Genomic DNA, 20,361 nt, shown 5'->3' on the forward strand with positions numbered 1-20,361 from the left:
GAAGGATTCAGGAATTTTGGACCAAGGATTGGGGATTTGGGGTGAAGGATTTGGGGATTTGGGGTGAAGGATTTGGGGTGAAGGGTTTGGGGATTTGGGGATTTGGGATGAAGGGTTTGGGGTGAAGGATTTGGGGATTTGGAGTGAAGGATTTAGGAGCTTTGGATCAAGGACTTGGGGGATTTGGGGTGAAGGATTTGGGGATTTGGAGATTTGGGATGAAGGGTTTGGGGATTTGGGATGAAGGGTTTGGGATGAAGGATTTGGGGTGAAGGATTTGGGGATTTGGGATGAAGGGTTTGGGAACTTTGGATCAAGGACTTGGGGGATTTGGGGTGAAGGATTTGGGGATTTGGGGATTTAAGGTGAAGGGTTTGGAATGGGGGATTTGGGATCAAGGATTTGGGAATTTTGGACCAAGGATTTGGGGATTTGGGATGAAGGATTTGGGATTTTGGGGTGAAGGATTTGGGGATTTGGAATGAAGGTTTCGGGGTGAAGGGTTTGGGGTGAAGGATTTGGGATGAAGGATTTGGGGTGAAGGGTTTGGGGATTTGGAATGAAGGTTTCGGGGTGAAGGGTTTTGGGTGAAGTATTTGGGAACTTTGGATCAAGGACTGGGGGATTTGGGATGAAGGGTTTGGGATTTAAAGTCAAGGATTTGGGGATTTGGGGTTTGGGGTTTGGGGATTTGGGACCAAGGATTTGGGGATTTGGGATGAAGGGTTTGGAATGGGGGATTTGGGATCAGGGATTTGGGAATTTTGGACCGAGGATTTGGGGATTTGGGATGAAGGGTTTGGGGTTTGGGAGGAAGAATTTGGGGATTTGGGATGAAGGATTTTGGATTTTGGGGTGAAGGGTTTGGGGATTTGGGATGAAGGGTTTGGGGTGAAGGGTTTGGGATTTGGGGTGAAGGACTTGCAGATTTGGGATGGGAGATTTGAGATGAGGAATTGGGAATTTGGGTGAAGGGTTTGGAACGGGGATTTGGGATCAAGGTTTCGGGAATTTTGGAGCGAGGATTTGGGAACTTTGGATGAAGAGTTTGTAAATTTGGGATGAAGGGTTTGGGGATTTGGGAATTTGGGATGAAGGATTCGGGAACTTTGGATAAAGGATTTGTGGATTTGGGGTGAAGGGTTTGGATTTTGGGGTGAAGGGTTTGGATTTTGGAGTGAAGGATTTTGGGGTGAAGGGTTTGGATTCTGGGATTTGGATTTTGGGGTGAAGGGTTTGGAATTTGGGATTTGGATTTTGAGGTGAAGGATTTGGATTTTCGGATTTGGATTTTGGGATGAAGGGTTTGGAATTTGGGGTGAAGGATTTGGATTTTGGGGTGAAGGGTTTGGATTCTGGGATTTGGATTTTGGGATTTGGAATTTGGGGTGAAGGGTTTGGATTCTGGGATTTGGATTTTGGGGTGAAGGATTTGGATTTTCGGATTTGGATTCTGGGATTTGGAATTTGGGGTGAAGGGTTTGGATTTTGGGATTTGGATTTTGGGGTGAAGGGTTTGGAATTTGGGGTGAAGGATTTTGGGGTGAAGGGTTTGGATTTTGGGATTTGGATTTTGGGGTGAAGGGTTTGGATTTTGGGATTTGGATTTTGGGGTGAAGGATTTGGATTTTCGGATTTGGATTCTGGGATTTGGATTTTGGGGTGAAGGGTTTGGATTTTGGGATTTGGATTTTGGGGTGAAGGGTTTGGAATTTGGGGTGAAGGGTTTGGGTGATTTGGGTGGTAGCCTCTCATTAACGAACAACCAATTCCTGATAAATCATTAATTAACATTTATTCCATAATTAAATAGCGTCCCACAGCAATTCCGGACATTCCAGAACTTTCCCCTCCGGACACAGCAACAAAACTTCAGGAAAAACTTTGGGATTGGGGCAGGAAAACCCCAAAACTGGATGGGAAACCCTAAAATAAAACACAAAACATCAGGGTGGGGAAAAATATAAAATAAAAAACACAAAACATCAGGGTGGGGAAAAAAAATATAAAATAAAACACAAAACATCAGGGTGGGGAAAAAATAAAATAAAAAACACAAAAAATCAGTTGGGGGAAAAATATAAAATAAAACACAAAACATCAGGGTGGGGGAAAAAATATAAAATAAAGCACAAAACATCAGGGTGGGGGAAAAAATATAAAATAAAACACAAAACATCAGGGTGGGGGAAAAAATAAAAATAAAATAAAACACAAAACATCAGGGTGGGGGAAAAAATAAAATAAAGCACAAAATATGAGGGTGGGGAAAAATAAAAAATAAAACAAAAATCATCAGGGTGGGGAAAAAATATAAAATAAAACATCAGGGTGGGGGAAAAAATATAAAATAAAACACAAAACAGGGTGGGGGAAAAATATAAAATAAAACACAAAATATCAAGGTGGGGAAAAAAATAAAAATAAAATAAAACACAAAACATCAGTTGGGGGAAAATATAAAATAAAACACAAAACATCAGGGTGGGGTAAAAAAAATAAAATAAAACATAAAACATCAGGGTGGGGAAAAAAAATATAAAATAAAACACAAAACATCAGGGTGGGGAAAAAATAAAATAAAAAACACAAAAAATCAGTTGGGGGAAAAATATAAAATAAAACACAAAAGATCAGGGTGGGGGAAAAAATAAAAATAAAATAAAACACAAAACATCAATTGGGGGAAAAAATATAAAATAAAACACAAAACATCAGGGTGGGGGAAAATATAAAATAAAGCACAAAATATGAGGGTGGGGAAAAATAAAAAATAAAACAAAAATCATCAGGGTGGGGAAAAAATATAAAATAAAACATCAGGGTGGGGGAAAAAATATAAAATAAAACACAAAACATCAGGGTGGGGAAAAAAATATAAAATAAAACACAAAACAGGGTGGGGGAAAAATATAAAATAAAACACAAAATATCAAGGTGGGGAAAAAATATAAAATAAAATAAAACACAAAACAGGGTGGGGGAAAAATATAAAATAAAATACAAAACATCAGGGTGGGGAAAAATATAAAATAAAATACAAAACATCAGGGTGGGGTAAAAAAATATGAAATAAAACACAAAACATCAGGGTGGGGGAAAAAATATAAAATAAAACACAAAACATCAGGGTGGGGAAAAAAAATATAAAATAAAACACAAAACATCAGGGTGGGGGAGAAATATAAAATAAAACACAAAAAAACAGGGTGGGGGAAAAAATATAAAATAAAGCACAAAACATCAGGGTGGGGGAGAAATATAAAATAAAACACAAAACATCAGTTGGGGGAAAAAAATATAAAATAAAACACAAAATATCAGTTGGGGAAAAAAAAATATAAAATAAAACACAAAACATCAGGGTGGGGGAAAATATAAAATAAAGCACAAAATATGAGGGTGGGGAAAAATAAAAAATAAAACAAAAATCATCAGGGTGGGGAAAAAATATAAAATAAAACATCAGGGTGGGGGAAAAAATATAAAATAAAACACAAAACATCAGGGTGGGGAAAAAAATATAAAAACACAAAACAGGGTGGGGGAAAAATATAAAATAAAACACAAAATATCAAGGTGGGGAAAAAAATATAAAATAAAATAAAACACAAAACAGGGTGGGGAAAAAATATAAAATAAAATACAAAACATCAGGGTGGGGAAAAATATAAAATAAAATACAAAACATCAGGGTGGGGTAAAAAAATATGAAATAAAACACAAAACATCAGGGTGGGGGAAAAAATATAAAATAAAACACAAAACATCAGGGTGGGGAAAAAAAATATAAAATAAAACACAAAACATCAGGGTGGGGGAGAAATATAAAATAAAACACAAAAAAACAGGGTGGGGGAAAAAATATAAAATAAAGCACAAAACATCAGGGTGGGGAAAAAAATATAAAATAAAACACAAAACATCAGGGTGGGGAAAAATATAAAATAAAAAACACAAAACATCAGGGTGGGGAAAAAAATATAAAAACCAGGTGGGAAAGCACCAAAATAAAGGGAAAAAATGGGATGGGGTGGAATTTTGGGGTGAAGGGTTTGGATTCTGGGATGAATTTTGGGTGAAGGGTTTGGATTTTGGGATTGAAGGGTTTGGATTTTGGGGTGAATTTTTGGGGGAAGGGTTTGGATTTTGGGATGAATTTTGGGATGAAGAATTTGGATTTTGGGGTGAATTTCGGGATGAAGGGTTTGGATTTTGGGATGAATTTTGGGATGAAGAATTTGGATTTTGGGGTGAATTTTGGATGAAGGGTTTGGATTTTGGGATGAATTTGGGATGAAGAATTTGGATTTTGGGATTGAAGGGTTTGGATTTTGGGGTGAATTTCGGGATGAAGGGTTTGGATTTTGGGGTGAATTTTGGATGAAGGATTTGGATTATGGGGTGAATTTTTGGATGAAGGGTTTGGATGTTGGGATGAATTTTGGATGAAGGATTTGGATTTTGGGATTGAAGGGTTTGGATTTTGGGATGAATTTTGGATGAAGAATTTGGATTATGGGGTGAATTTTTGGATGAAGGATTTGGATTTTGGGATGAATTTTGGATGAAGGATTTGGATTTTGGGATTGAAGGGTTTGGATTTTGGGATGAATTTTGGATGAAGGGTTTGGATTTTGGGATTGAAGGGTTTGGATTTTGGGATGAATTTTGGATGAAGGGTTTGGATTTTGGGATGAATTTGGGATGAAGAATTTGGATTTTGGGATGAATTTTGGGATGAAGAATTTGGATTTTGGGATGAATTTGGGATGAAGAATTTGGATTTTGGGCTGAATTTTTGGATGAAGAATTTGGATTTTGGGATGAATTTTTGGGTGAGGGGTTTGGATTTCGGGGTGAAGGACCTTTTCCCCAGTCACAACGAGAAGAAGTCCAGCTCCCCGTGCCCGTAAGGGTTCGAGCTCCACACGAGGTCGCTCCTCCCGGACCCCTCCAGCGCTCGGCCAAACTCAGCGTCCACCAGCGCCACAAGTTCCTCATCCACCGCACGCCCCGGATCCCACCCCGACGCCGGCGGCGGCTCCGGCGTGTAGCGATCCACGGGGAAGGGATAGACCACCAGGCGCAGGTCGGGCAGCTCCAGGGTTTTCTGGAGCAGATCCTTGAGCGCGGCCGTGGACAGGGAGTTGCCGTAGAGTCCCAGGAAGCGCAGGCGGGAGCAGCGGCGCAGCGTCGGCAGCAGCGCGTCCAGGTGGGAGTCGGCCATGCGGCATTCCATGAGATCCAGGTGCAGCAGCGAGGCCGAGGTCTCCTCCAGGAGCAGCCGCAGCGGCTCCAGGAGGCCCTGGGAGAAGTCGTGGCCGCTCAGGTCCAGGCGCTTGAGGGCCGGCGCGTGGAAGCTTTGGGAGAGGAAGGCGAGGTCGGCGGGAACGAGGGAGCAGAAGGCCAATTCCAAGCTTTCCAACGGGGCCTGGAGGTCGCTGCGGGGAGGGAAAAGGGAGAGGTCAGGACTGGGTGGGATTCACGGGGGAACGAGAGCTGGGATTGCATCCACGGCATGGTGGGAAAGAGCTCCAAGACCATCAAGGTCAAGGTTGGAGGGTCATGGAATTGTGGAGTCAAGTGGTGGAATCATGGAATGGCTGAGGTTGGGAAAGAGCTCCAAGAACATCGAGTTCGACCTCTGAAATCCTGGGATTTTGGAGTTATGGGGTCATGGAGTTATGGGATTACTCAGGTCATGAATGGTCTCCAAGAACATCAAAGTCAAGGATTGAGAATCATGGAGTTATGGGGTCACAGAGCCATGGAATTGTGGAATGGCTGAGGTTGGGAAAGAGCTCCAAGAACATCAAGTTCAACCTCTGAAAATCCTGGGATTTTGGAGTTACGGGGTCATGGAATCGTGGAATTACTCAGGGCAGGAAAGGTCTCCAAGACCATCAAGGTCAAGGTTTAAGAATCATGGAATTTATGGGATCATGGAGCCATGGAATTGTGGAATCAAATTGTGGAATTATGGAATGGGTGAGGTTGGGAAAGAGCTCCCAGAACATCAAATTAGACCTCTGAAATCCTGGGATTTTGGAGTTACGGGGTCATGGAGTTATGGAATGGCTGAGATTAGGAAAAGTTTCCAGGACCATCAAGGTCAAGGTTTAAGAATCATGGAATGATGGGACCTTGGGGTCATGGAATTTTGGAATGACTGAAGCTGGGAAAAATCTCCGAGAACATCGAGTTTGACCTCTGAAAATCCTGGGATTTTGGAGTTATGGGATCATGGAGTTATGGAATGGCTGAGGTTGGGGAAAACCTCCAGGGCCATCAAGTTCAAGCTTTGAAAATCATTGTGGGATCATGGAGTTCTGGGATGTGGGATATTGGATGATAATCCATGGAGTGGTGGAATGTGGCACCATGGAACGCTGGGATGGATCCCAGAGCTCTGGAGCCATGGAGAGACTCTTTGGGAGAGGAAGGCGAGGTCGGTGGGAACGAGGGAGCAGAAGGCCAATTCCAAGCTTTCCAACGGGGCCTGGAGGTCGCTGCGGGGAGGGAAAAGGGAGAGGTCAGGATTGGGTGGGAACATGTGGGGAAAGAGCTCCAAGAACATCAAGTTTGAGCTCTGAAAATCCTGGGATTTTGGAATTATGGGATCGTGGAGTTATGGAATGATGGAGGTTGGGAAAGAGCTCCAAGAACATCAAGGTCAATGATTGAAAGTCATGGAATTATGGGAAAATGGAGTCATGGAATTTTGGAATTAAATAATGGAATTTTGGCGTTGCTGAGGTTGGGAAAGAGCTCCAAGACCATCAAGTTCAAGGTTTGACAATCATGGAACTCTGGGGATCACGGGGTCATGGAATTGTGGAATGTCTGAAGTTGAGAAAGAGCTCCAAGAACATCGAGTTTGACCTCTGAAAATCCTGGGACTTTGGAATGATGGGATCATGGAGTTATGGAATGGCAGAGGTTGGGAAAGAGCTCCAAGAACATCAAGTTTGAGCTCTGAATATCCTGGGATTTTGGAGTTATGGGGTCATGGAGTTATGGAATTTCTCAGGTCAGGAAAGGTCTCCAAGACCGTCAAGATCAAGGTTTGAGAATCATGGAATTATCAGATCATGGGGTCATGGAATTGTGGAATGGCTGAGGTTGGGAAAGAGCTCCAAGAACATTGAGTTCAACCTCTGAAAATCCTGGGATTTTGGAATGATGGGATTGTGGGATGGTGAGATGGGTGAGTTTGGGAAAGAGCTCCAAGAACATCGAGTTTGACCTCTGAAAATCCTGGGATTTTGGAGTTATGGGGTCATGGAGTTATGGAACTCAGGGCAGGAAAGGTCTCCAAGAACATCAAGCTCCAGGTTTGAGAATCATGGAGTTATGGGATCACAGAGCCATGGAATTGTGGAATGACTGAGGTTGGGAAAGAGCTCCAAGAACATTGAGTTCAACCTCTGAAAATCCTGGGATTTTGGAATGATGGGATGTTGGGATTGTGAGATGGCTGAGGATGGGGAAGGTCTCCAAGAACATCGAGTTTGACCTCTGAAAATCCTGGGATTGTGGAGTTATGGGGTCATGGAGTTATGGAACTCAGGGCAGGAAAGGTCTCCAAGAACATCAAGGTCAAGGTTTCAAACTCATGGAGTTATGGGCTCATGGAGCCATGGAATTATGGAATGGCTGTGGTTGGTACAGAGCTCCAAGAACATCAAGTCTGATCTCTGAAAATCCTGGGATTTTGGAGTTATGGGATCAGGGAGTTATGGAATGATGGAGGTTGGGAAAGGTCTCCAAGACCATCAAGGTCAAGGTTTGGAATCATGGAATTATGGGATCACAGAGCCATGGAATTGTGGAATGACTGTGGTTGGGAAAGAGCTCCAAGAACATCAAGTTTAACCTCTGAAAATCGTGGGATTTTTGGATTATGGGATCATGGAGTTATGGAATGACTGAGGTTGTGAAAGAGCTCCAAGACCATCAAGCTCCAGGTTTGAGAATCATGGAATTATGGGATTGTGGGGTCATGGAATTGTGGAATCAAATAATGGAATTATGGAATGACTCAGGTTGGGAAAGTCTCCAACACCATCAGGTTTGACATCTGAGGATCGTGGGATCATGGAGTTATGGAATGGCTGAGGTTGGGGAAGACCTCCAGGACCATCAAGTTCAAGGACTGAAAATCATGAAATCATGGAATGTGGGATCATGGAGTTCTGGGATGTGGGATATTGGATGATAATCCATGGACTGGTGGAATGTGGGACCATGGAACGCTGGGATGGATCCCAGAGCTCTGGAGCCATGGAGAGACTCTTTGGGAGAGGAAGGCGAGGTCGGCGGGAACGAGGGAGCAGAAGGCCAATTCCAAGCTTTCCAACGGGGCCTGGAGGTCGCTGCGGGGAGGGAAAAGGGAGAGGCCAGGATTGGGTGGGATTGGTGGGGAAATGTGGGGAATGAGAGCTGGGATTGCATCCATGGGATCATGGGATTGTGGGATGGCTGAGGTTGGGAAAGAGCTCCAAGAACATCGAGTTTGACCTCTGAAAATCCTGGGATTTCAGAATGATGGGGTCATGGAGTTATGGAATGGCAGAGGTTGGGAAAGGTCTCCAAGAACATCAAGTTCAACCTCCGAAAATCCTGGGATTTTGGAGTTATGGGGTCATGGAGTCATGGAATTACTCAGGGCAGGAAAGGTCTCCAAGACCATCAAGCTCCAGGTTTGAGAATCATGGAGTTATGGGATCACAGAGCCATGGAATTGTGGAATGACTGAGGTTGGGAAAGAGCTCCAAGAACATTGAGTTCAACCTCTGAAAATCCTGGGATTTTGGAATGATGGGATGTTGGGATTGTGAGATGGCTGAGGTTGGGGAAGGTCTCCAAGAACATCGAGTTTGACCTCTGAAAATCCTGGGATTGTGGAGTGATGGGGTCATGGAATCACGGGATTGCTCCGGTTGGGAAAGGTCTCCAAGACCATCAAGTTCAAGGTTTGAGAATCATGGAATTATGGGATCATAGGAACATGGAACTGGGCAATCAGATCATGGAATTATGGAATGACTCAGGTTGGGAAAGGTCTCCAGCACCATCAGGTTTGACATCTGAGGATCGTGGGACCATGGAGTTGTGGAATTATGGGTCCATGAGATTATGATCATGGAACGCATGGAATGGCTGAAGTTGGGAAAGGTCTCCAAGACCATCAAAGTCAAGGTTTGAGACTCATGGAATAATGGGTTCATGGAGCCAGGGAATTGTAGAATTGTGGCACTGTGAGGTCTGGGGATCAGGGAGCCGTGAAATTACGGGATCGTGGAGTTAATGGGATTAGGGAATCATGGGATATTGGGATTCTGGGATCAGGGAGTCGTGAAATTACGGGATCGTGGAGTTACGGGGTCATGGAGCCATTGAAGTTGGAAAAGGCTTCAGGATCATCAAATCCAACCTTTGGGAATCCTGGAATCGCGGAATTATGGGGTCACATAGTTATGGAGTCATGGAGTCATGGACTGTTGGGATAACGGGATCATGGGAACCTGGGATCATTACGGTTGGAAAAGATCTCCAAGACCACCGAGCCCAAACCTTGGGAATCGTGGACTAAGGAATGATGGGATCATGAAATTATGGGGTGATGGAATCTTTGAGTCGTAAACTATTGGGGCAACAGGATAACGGAATCATGGCAGCATTGGGATAATGAAATCCTGGAGTCATGGGATCATTAAGATTGGAGAAGACCTCCAAGACCATCGAGCCCAACCTTTGGGAATCCTGGAATTCTGGGATCGTGGAATTATGGGATAATAGAATCGCTGAGTCATAAACAATTAGGGTTAACAGAACCATGGGATCTTGTGAATGTTGGGATAATAAAATCCTGGAATCATGGGGCGAAGATTGGAAAAGACTTTCAAGATCGTCAAGTTCAGCCTTTGAGAATCCTGGGATCATGGAATTCTGGATCATGGAATCACTGAGTCACGAATTATTGGGATAACGGAATCATGGGAATATTGGGATAATGAAATCATGGAATCAAGGGATCATTAAGACTGGAGAAGACCTCCAAGACCACCGAGACCAACCTTTGGGAATCCTGGAACCAGGGAATTCCGGGATCTTGGAACTCTGGGACAATGGAATCACTGAGTCACGAACTATCGGGATAGCGGAATCACGGGAACAATGGGATAATGAAATCCTGGATCCACGGGATCACTGAGGGTGGGAAAAACATCCAAGAGCATTGAGCCTGACCTTTGAGACTCCTGGAATGATGGGACCGTGGAATTATGGGATAATGTAATCGCTGAGTCGTGAACTATTGGGATAACAGAACTGTGAGATCTTGTGAAGGTTGGGATAATAAAATCCTGGAATTATGGGGCTGCTAAGATTGAAAAAGACTTCCAAGATCGTCAAGTTCGGCCTTTGAGAATCCTGGGATCATGGAGTTCTGGATCATGGAATCACTGAGTCACAAATTATTGGGATAACGGAATCATGGGAATATTGGGATAATGAAATCATGGAATCAAGGCATGATTAAGATTGGAGAAGACCTCCAAGACCATCAAGACCAACCTTTGGGAATCCTGGAACCAGGGAATTCCGGGATCTTGGAACTCTGGGACAATGGAATCACTGAGTCACGAACTATCGGGATAGCGGAATCACGGGAACATCGGGACAATGAAATCCTGGAAAAGACCCCCAAGCCCCCCAAGCCTTGGGGGGAAGAGCGGGAAGGGCCCGGCCGGGCCCGGCCGCGTGAGGAGCTCACCAGAGGATCTGGCGCAGGTTCCCGGAGAGCCGGGAGGATCCCAGGTTGAGCTCGCGCAGGCTGGGCAGCATTCCCAGCTGCCCGGCCAGGCACCGGATGCCGACGGCCGATTCGGGCGTGGGGCGCCGCACGTCCACGTTGCTGTACTGGAGCTTGAGGCTGCGCAGCTCCGGGAAGCGCGAGAGGTGGGGCAGGATCACCGAGAGCCCGGCCAGTCCCAGGTTGTTGAATCTCAGATCCACCCTGCGCAGGAAGGACGGATCCAGGGATTCCAGCAAAGCCACGATGGCCGACGCCGAGAGCTCCTCGGCTTGGAGCTCGCGGCACTTGAGGCGCAGCGGGCCGGCGGATCCGGTCTGGAGCGCGTCGCGCAGGATCCCGTAGGACGTCCCGTTGACGAACAGGTCGGCGTGGACGTCGACGCCCGGGGGCTGCGGAGCGGCCGCGGCCGTGGCGGCGCCGGAGCGGCCTTTGTGCCGCTTGGATCCGCGCCGCTGGAATTCCCGCCGGTGCTTGGACACCTCCGCGCAAGCCTTGGCCAAAGCCACCGTGCCCGACCAGACGCTCATCCCGTCCGGAGCGCGGCCGGACGCCGAATCCGGGAGGCCGGTGATGTCCAGAACACGCAGGCTGGGAACGTGGGAAGGAATCATCGAAAATGGGATGGAAACATCGAAAACAGGAGGAAAGGAATCATTAAAAATGGGAAGAAACAATCATAAAAAGGAAGGAACCATGAAAAATGGGAAGGAACCATCAAAACTAGGAGGAAACCAGCAAAAATGGGAAGAAACATTCAAATACAAGAAGAAACCATCAAAAACGGAAAAAAAACATAAAAACTGGGAAGAAGACATAAACGGGAAGAAACCATCAAAAACAGGAAGGAACCATCAGAAATGAGAGGAAACCGTCAAAAATGGGAGGAAATAATAAAAAATGAGACGAAGCCGTCAGAAATGTGTGGAAACCGTGACAAATGGGAGGAAAGCATCAAAAACACGAAGGAATCGTGAAAAATGGGACGGAACATCAAATACAAGAAATCATCGAAAACAGGAGGAAACCATTAAAAATGGGAAGAAATCATAAAAAATGCAAAGAAACCATCAAAAAATTAAAGAAACCATTAAAACCATCGAAAATGGAAAGGAATCATGAAAAATGGGTAGGAACCATCTAAATCAAGAAGGAACCATCAAAAACAGGAGGGAATCATCAAAAATGGAACCATCAAAAATGGGATGGAACCGTCAAGGAAGGAACCATCTGAAGTGGCAAGAAACCATCAAAAATGGGAGCAAATGATCAAAAACAGGAAGGAAACATCAAAACTGGCATGGAACCGTCAGGGAAAGAACCATCTGAAGTGGCAAGAAAACCATCAAAAAATGGGAGGAAACCAAAAATGGGAAGGAACCATCAAAAACAAAAAGAAACCATGAAAACCTGGAGGAAACCATAAAAAATGGGAGAAAACCATTAGAAACAGGAGGAAGCCCTCAAAAATGGGAAGGAACCGTCAAGGAAGGAACCATCTAAAGTGGCAAGAAACCATCAAAAATGGGAGGAAACCAAAAACGGGAAGGAACCATCAAAAATGCAAAGGAACCACGAAAAATGGGAGGAAACCATCAAAAACAGGAAGGAACCCTCAAAACCAGAAAGGAACCATCAAAATTGGGATGGAACCAGCAAAAATGGGAAGGAACCATGAAAAACAAGAAGGAAACCATCAAAACCAACAAGGTACCACCAAAAATGGGAAGGGAACATCAAACATGGCAATAAACCATCGAACACAAGAAGGAAACCATCACAACCAAGCAGGAACCACCCAAACCAATGGAGGAAGCTCAGGAATGGAGGCGGTGCCCCCATCCCGACGCTGCCCAGAACCCACCTGGCGTCGTGGCCGGGCTCCTCCAGCTGCCGCCGCAGCTGCGCCACCACGGGAAAAACCATCAAAACCAGGAATTAATCACCAGGGATGGAACCATCAAAAATGGTAGGAAACCATCAAAAACGGGAACCATCAAGAACAAGAGGAAACCCTCAAAAATGGGAGGAAACCATAAAAAATGGGAAGAAACCACCAAAAAATGAAAGAAACCATCAAGGATGGGAAGGAACCATCAAAAACTGGAGGAACCATCAAAAACGGGATGGAACCGTCAAGGAAGGAACCATCTACAGTGGCAAGAAACCATCAAAAATGGGAGGAAACCAAAAACGGGAAGGAACCATCAAAAATGGGAAGAAACCATCAAAATCAAGAAGGAACCCTCAAAAACAGAAAGGAACCATCAAAACCGGGATGGAACCAGCAAAAATGGGAAGGAACCATGAAAAACAAAAAGAAGCCATTAAAAATGGGAGGAATCCATCAAAAACAGGAAGGAACCATGAAAAACAGGAAGGAACCATGAAAAACAAGAAGGAAACCATCAAAACCAACAAGGTACCACCAAAAATGGGAAGAGAACATCAAACATGGCAATAAACCATCGAACACAAGAAGGAAACCATCACAACCAAGCAGGAACCACCCAAACCAATGGAGGAAGCTCAGGAACGGAGGCGGTGCCCCCATCCCGACGCCGCCCAGAACCCACCTGGCGTCGTGGCCGGGCTCCTCCAGCTGCCGCCGCAGCTGCGCCACCACGGCCAGGATGACGGCCTGGACGCAGAGCTTGCAGGGATGGTCCCGCAGCAGCTCCCGGCGCCCCACCAGCCGCTGGAAGTTGAGCACCGGGAACGGCCACGCGGCCACCAGGTCCCGCAGCACCAGGGGCCGCCCGTCCAGGAACGCCGCTTGGAACAGCACGGGGTGGAGATCGGCGGGAAGGACGGGAAGAGGGCGGTGGGCGACGACGCGGCGGGCGCAGAGGAAGAGGAGGGAATCCATTGGGGGGGCTGTGGGGGTTTGGGGAACAAAGAATTGCAGAGAAAACATAAATGTCGGGATATCACGAAGAAAAGCCAGGATTTGGGGAACTTGTGGGGGTTTGGAGACCCTTTGGGCGATGGAGAAACCCCAGATGCGAGGAGATCTCAAAGAAAAGCCAGGACAAGGTGGCGGCGGTTGTGAGAGGATCCTGAGCACATCTCACGGGGGGCTGTGGGGATTTGGGGATCAAAGAATAGCAGAGAAACCCCAAATGTGAGGATAACCTAAGGAAAAGCCAGGATTTGGGGGGATTGTGGGGACTTGAGGACCAAAGAATTCCAGAGAAACCCCAAATGTGAGGAGATCCCAAAGAAAAGCCAGGACAAGATGGCGGCAGTTGTGAGGGGAACTCAGCACATCTCGGGGGAGGCTGTGGGGATCTTGGGATCAAAGAATTCCAGAGAAATCCTGAAGAAAATCTGGGTTTTGGGGGGCTGTGGGGATTTGGAGACCCTTTGGGTGATGGAGAAGCAAAAACTTCTAGAGAAACTCCAAATGTGAGGAGTTCCCAAAGAAAAGATGGGACAAGATGGCAGCGGTTGTGAGGGGACGCTCAGCGCGTCTCGGGGTGGGCTGTGGGGATTTGGGGATCAAAGAATTCCAGAGAAACCCCAAATGTGAGGATATCCCAAAGGAAAACTTGGATTTTGGGGGGCTGTGGGGATTTGGGAACCCTGTGGGCGATGGAGAAACCCCAAATGCGAGGAGATCCCAAAGAAAAGCTGGGATCAAGATGGCGGTGGTTGTGAGGGGACCCTGAGGACGTGTCGAAGGGCGCTGTGGGGATTTGGGGAACAAAGAATTTCAGAGAAACCCCATATCTGAGCATATCCCAAAGAAAAACTTGGATTTTGGGGGGCTGTGGGGATTTGGGGACCCTTTGGGTGATGGAGAAGCAAAGAATTCCAGAGAAACCCCAGATGGGAGGAGATCCCAAAGAAAAGCTGGGACAAGATGGTGGAGGTTGTGAGGGGACACCCAGCGCGTCTCAGGGAGGAATGTGGGGATTTGGGGATCAAAGAATTCCAGAGATACCACAAATGTGAGGATCTCCTAAAGAAAAGCCAGGATTTGGGGGGCTTGTGGGGATTTGGGGATCAAAGAATTCCAGAGAAACCCCCAAATGCGAGGAGATCCCAAAGAAAAGCCGAGACAAGATGGCGGCAGTTGTGAGGGGACCCTCAGCGCGTCTCAGGGTGGGCTTTGGAGATTTGGGGATCAAAGAATTGCAGGGAAACTCTAAATGTGAGGCTATCCCGAACAAAAAATTGGAATTTGGGGGGCTGTGGGGATTTGGGGACCCTTTGGGTGATGGAGAAGCAAAGAATTCCAGGAAAACCCCAAATGCGAAGAGATCCCAAAGAAAAGCTGGGACAAGATGGCGGCAGTTGTGAGGGGACCCTCAGGGCGTCTCAGGGGGAGCTGTGGGGATTTGGGGATCAAAGAATTCCAAGGAAACCCCAAATGCAAAGTAACCCAAACAAAAATTTGGATTTTATGGGGCTGTGGGGATTTGGGAATCTTTTGGGTGATGGAGAAGCAAAGAATTCCAGAGAAACCCGAATGCGAGGAGATCCCAAAGAAAAGCCGGGACAAGATGGCAGCGGTTGTGAGGGGACGCTCAGCGAGTCTCGGGGTGGGCTGTGGGGATTTGGGGATCAAAGAATTCCAGAGAAACCCCAAATGTGAGGATATCCCAAAGAAAAACTTGGATTTTGGGGGGCTGTGGGGATTTGGGGCTCCTTTGGGTGATGGAGAAGCAAAGAATTCCAGAGAAACCCCAGATGGGAGGAGATCCCAAAGAAAAGCCAGGACAAGATGGCGGCGGTTGTGAGGGGACCCTCAGGGCGTCTCGGAGACCCCCGACTTCCCCCACCCCACCCGGACACCCCAAAATCCACAAGAATCTCAAATCCCTCCCGATGATCTGAAAGTTCCCACAGGATCCCAAATTCCCCTCCCGGGAATGTGGAAATTCCCACAGGGATCCCCAAATGATCCCAAAGTCCCCTCAGGCTCCCACAAAAGCGGGGGGACCGGAGCTTCCCCCAACATGGCGCCCCCCCCACTCACCGCCCGCCCGCAGCCCCCGGCTGCCCCCAGCGCGTACGGAAGCTTTACTTCCTTGTTTGCTCGTTGTGACAACCAATCAGCGAGCAAAACACGCCTTAGTGGATGACGCCTTTCTTTCAATTTGCTCTTGCAGCTGTCTGTCAAAGTTTTATTAAATTCTCATTGGTTCAAAGCGAGAGGCGGGCGCTTCTACATCCTCCTTCCCATTGGCTCCTGTCGCTGTCAATCACTAATCTCTGCCTTCCCATTGGGTGGCGGTTGGCGGGAGCGGGAGGTTCGCTCGGAGGCGGCTCTGGGATCCCTCCGGAGCCTCCCTCGATCCCCGAACCCATTTCCCGATCCCGACCCCAAATCTCGGTTCTAGTCCCGAATCCCCACCCCAATCCCGGTTCTAATCACGATTCCCGATCCACATGGCGGCAGCCAGTCACCGCCCGCCCGCAGCCTCCCAACTCGTACGGAATGTTTACTTCCGTGTTTCCTCGTTGTGACAACCAATCAGCGTCCAAGCCCCGCCTTAGGGGCTGAGTCCTTTTCTTTAATAGGCTCTTGTAGTTGTCCGTCAATGCTTTTTAAAATTCTCATAAGATCAAGGCGACACGGGCGGGCTCTTCTACATCCGCCTTCCCATTGGCTCATTTCGCTGTCAATCACGAATCCCTGCCTTCCTATTGGCTGACGCTTGGCGAGAGGGGGAGGTTCGCTCTGAGGCGGCTTTGGGGTTCTCGGCGCAGCTTCCCTGGATCCTCGACCCCAATTCCCGACCCCAATCCCGGTCCTAATCCCGATCATAGACTCCAGTCCCGGTCCCAATCCCGATTCCCGATATCCTCATGGCGCCCCCCACTCACCGCCCGCCCGCAACTGCCGCTGGCCCCCATCCCGTACAGAAGGTTCACTTCCGTGTCTGCTCGTTGTGACAACCAATCAGCGGGCAAAACCCGCCTTGGGTGCTGATTCCTTTATTTCAATTGGCTTCTACAGCTGTCCGTCAATGCTTTTAAAACTTCTCATTGGTTTAAGGCGACACGGGTGGGCTCTTGCACATTCGCATTCCCATTGGCTCATTTGACTGTCAATCATTGATTCCTGCCTTTCTATTGGCTGGCGGTTGGCGGGAGCGGGAGGTTCGCTCTGAGGCGGCTCTGGGATCCCCCCGGCGTCTCCCTCGATCCCCGACCCCAATTCCCGATCCAAAGCCCAAATCCCGACCCCAATTCCCGATCCAGACCCCAAATCCCGACCCTTATCCCGCTTTGGCGGCCATGGAGCGGCAGCAGGAGCTGAAGGTGCTGCTGAAGCGTTGGGAAGCGGAATTCCTGCGGGAGCGGCAGCGCAAACCCACCCCGGTGCGGCTGAGGGGAATCGTGAGGGGAGAATTCCTGAGGGGAAAAATCCTGAGGGGAAAACTCGTGAGGGGAAAATTCCGGAGGGGAGAATTCCTGAGGGGAATCGTGAGGGGAAAATCCCTGAGGGGAGAATTCCTGAGGGGAATCGTGAGGGGAAATTCCTGAGGGGAAAAATCCTGAGGGGAAAACTCGTGAGGGGAAAATTCCGGAGGGGAAAATTCCTGAGGGGAATCGTGAGGGGAAATTCCTGGGGGGAAAAATCCTGAGGGGAGAATTCCTGAGGGGAAAATTCCTGAGGGGAGAATTCCTGAGGGGAATCATGAGGCGAAAATCCCTGAGGGGAGAATTCTTGAGGGGAATGGTGAGGGGAAATTCCTGGGGGGAAAAATCCTGAGGGGAGAATTCCTGAGGGGAAAATTCCTGAAGGGAGAATTCCTGAGGGGAATCGTGAGGCGAAAATCCCTGAGGGGAATTTTCCTGAGGGGAAACGTGAGGCGAAAATCCCTGAGGGGAATTTTCCTGAGGGGAATCGTGAGGGGAAAATCCCTGAGGGGAAAATTCCTGAGGGGAAACGTGAGGGGAATTTTCCTGAGGGGAAACGTGAGGGGAAATTCCTGGGGGGAAAAATCCTGAGAGGAAAATTCCTGAGGGGAATTTTCCTGAGGGGAAACGTGAGGAGAATTTTCCTGAGGGGAAAATTCCCGAGGGGAAAATTCCTGAGGGGAGCCCCGGGACTGGGGGGACCTTGGGGGGGTTTTGGGGCCCTTGAAGTGGTTTTGGGGGGTCCTGGAATGGTGAAATTTGGTTTAAGGGGGTCTTGGGTTTTCTTGGGGTGGTTTTGGGGGTTTTGAGAGTGGTTTAGGGGGATCCTTGGAATGGGGGGATTTGGTTTAGGGGGGTCTTTGGGGTGTCCTTGGGGTGATTTTGGGGTCCTGGGATGGGGGTTTTTGTTTTATGAGATTTTTGGGGTGTCCCTGCAATGTTTGGGGGTGTTTGGGGGGCTCAGAACAGGGAGAGCCTCAGGGGGGTCCTTGGAAGAGTTTTGGGTTTTTTTCCCCATTAAAAATTTTTCCTTTGTTTTTTTCACCGTAAAATTCCCCCAAAATCCCAAATCCCCCCAAAAATCCCCAATAAAAACCCTCAAATCCCCCATAAAACCCCAAAATCCCAAAAATCCCCCACAAAAAAAACCCCAAAACCCCCAAATCCTTCCCCTGTCCCAGAATCTGGGGCAATTCCCAAATTTTCTCATTTTTTGGGATTTTTTTCCTTCCAGGCCGACATCGATGAGGCTCCAGAGGAAACTCGCAGTGAGTGCCCAAAAATCCCCAAATTTACCCCCAAAATCCCAAAATTTACCCCAAAATCCCCAAATTTTACGAAATTCCCCCAATTTTCCCCAAAATACCCAAATTTTCCCCAAATATCCCAATTTTTCCCCAAAATTTGCCTCACATTTTCCCCAAAAATCCCCAATTTTACCCAAATTTTTCTCGAAATTACCCCCAAATTCCTAAAAAATTCCCAATTTTTCCCCAAAATCCCTCAGATTTTTAAAAAAAATTCCAAATTTCCCCAACTACAAATTTTCCTTCAAAATTGCCCCAAAATCCCCCAAATTCCCCTGAAAAATTCTAAAATTTCCCAATTTTTCCTCAAAATTACCCCCAAATTCTCAAATTTTCCCAAATTCCCCCCTAAACTTCCCCTGATTCTGAAAATTCCCAATTTTCACCCAATTCCTCACATTTTCCTGGAAATTGCCCCAAAATTCCCAAATTTTACCCCAAAATTACAATTTTTTCCTCATAATTACCCCAAAATTCCCAATTTCCCCAATTTCCCAATTTTTTACCCCAAAATTCCCAATTTTTCCCCCAATTTCCCAATTTTTCCCCAAAATTCCCAATTTTTCCCCCAATTTCCCAATTTTTTCCCCAAAATTTGCCTCACATTTCCCCAAAATTTTCAAAAATTCCCAATTTTACCCAAATTTTCTGATTTTTCCCCCAAATATCCCAATTTTCCCCCTCATATTTCCCCTCAAATTAAAAAAAAAATCCTAAATTTCCCCAAAATTACAAATTTTTCCTCATAATTACCCCAAAATTCCCAATGTTTCACCCCAAAATTCGTCTCACATTTTTTCCCAAAATTCTCAAAAATTCCCAATTTTCCCCCAAAATTTCCATAAAATTCCCACAAAATTCCCACATTTCCCCCAAATTTCCCAATAAATTCCCAAATTTTCCTCAAAATTACCCCAAAATTCCCAATTTCTCCCCAATTTTCCCAATTTTTCCTCAAATTTCCCATGTTTTCCTAAAATTCCTTCAAATTTTCCCAATTTTCATTCAAATACCCCAAAATTCTCACATTTCCTTCAAATTTCCTTAATTTCTCCCAAAATTTCCCAATTTTTCCCCCAAATTCTCCAAAATTCCCAACTTACCCCCAAAATACCAAATTTCCTCAAAATTGCCCCAAAATTCTCAAATTTTCCCCGAATTTTCCCCCCAAAATCCCATTTTCCTGAAATCCCCAAATTTATCCCAAAATTCCCAAATTTTCCACAAAAATTCCCAGTTTTCCCCCACATTCCCCAATTTTTCACCTAATTCTCAAAAAATCCTATTCTTTTCCCAAATTTTCTCCAAATTTCCCATTTTTTCTCCAATCTCCCAAATTTTTCCAAAATTTTCCCCAAAAATTCCCAGATATTCTCCAAATTTTGACCAAAATTTCCTCCAAATTTTTCCCCAAATCCCCCAAATTCTCAATTTTCCCCCAAATTCCCCCAAAATCTCAAAATTTCCTCAATTTTCCCCATTTCCCCCTAATTCCCAATTTCTGCATCATTTTTATCTAAAAATCCCAATTTTTTCCAATTTCCTTCCAAAATGCACAAATTTTCTCCAAATTTCCCCAAAAATCCTAATTTTCCCCAAATTCTCTAAATTTCCCCAAAAAATCCTAATTTTTCTCAAATTTTCTCCAAATTTCCCCAAAAAATCCGAATTTTCCCCAAATTCTCTCCAAATTTCCCCAAAAAATCCTAATTTTTCCCAAATTTTCTCCAAATTTCCCCCCAAAAATCCCAATTTTTCTCAAATTTTCTCCAAATTTCCCCAAATTTTCCCTGATTTTTCCCCAATTTTCCCTGATTTTTCCCCAAAATTCCCAAATTTTTAAATTTCCCTCCATGTCCC

At 46.2% G+C, this 20,361-nt stretch overlaps 1 protein-coding gene across 1 annotated transcript; it reads right to left on the reverse strand.

Annotated features, from left to right (window-relative positions):
• Positions 1-1,799: 1,799 nt before the first annotated feature.
• On the reverse strand, positions 1,800-16,218 carry LRRC14 (leucine rich repeat containing 14). The gene is made up of 6 exons (XM_058811828.1): positions 16,203-16,218; positions 15,804-15,854; positions 13,388-13,696; positions 10,781-11,411; positions 4,869-5,444; positions 1,800-1,926 (listed from the first exon to the last, which is right to left on the reverse strand). The coding sequence occupies exons 1-5, from the start codon at positions 16,216-16,218 to the stop codon at positions 4,880-4,882; spliced, it is 1,572 nt and encodes a 523-aa protein (XP_058667811.1). The 3' UTR covers positions 1,800-1,926; positions 4,869-4,879.
• Between the last annotated feature and the right edge of the window lie 4,143 nt (positions 16,219-20,361).

This window comes from Ammospiza caudacuta, chromosome 1 (genome assembly GCF_027887145.1).
Source record: "Ammospiza caudacuta isolate bAmmCau1 chromosome 1, bAmmCau1.pri, whole genome shotgun sequence".
Classification (NCBI taxonomy): Eukaryota; Metazoa; Chordata; class Aves; order Passeriformes; family Passerellidae; genus Ammospiza; species Ammospiza caudacuta.

What these genes read in the sequence shown, in the direction of transcription:
- LRRC14 (XM_058811828.1), bottom strand. An exon ending in CCACGACGCCAGGTGGGTTC is followed by an intron (nt 11,412 to 13,387) that starts TGGGCGGCGTCG and finishes CCCACGTTCCCA; the next exon opens with GCCTGCGTGTTCTGGACATC. An exon ending in AACCTGCGCCAGATCCTCTG is followed by an intron (nt 5,445 to 10,780) that starts GTGAGCTCCTCA and finishes CCCTCCCCGCAG; the next exon opens with CGACCTCCAGGCCCCGTTGG.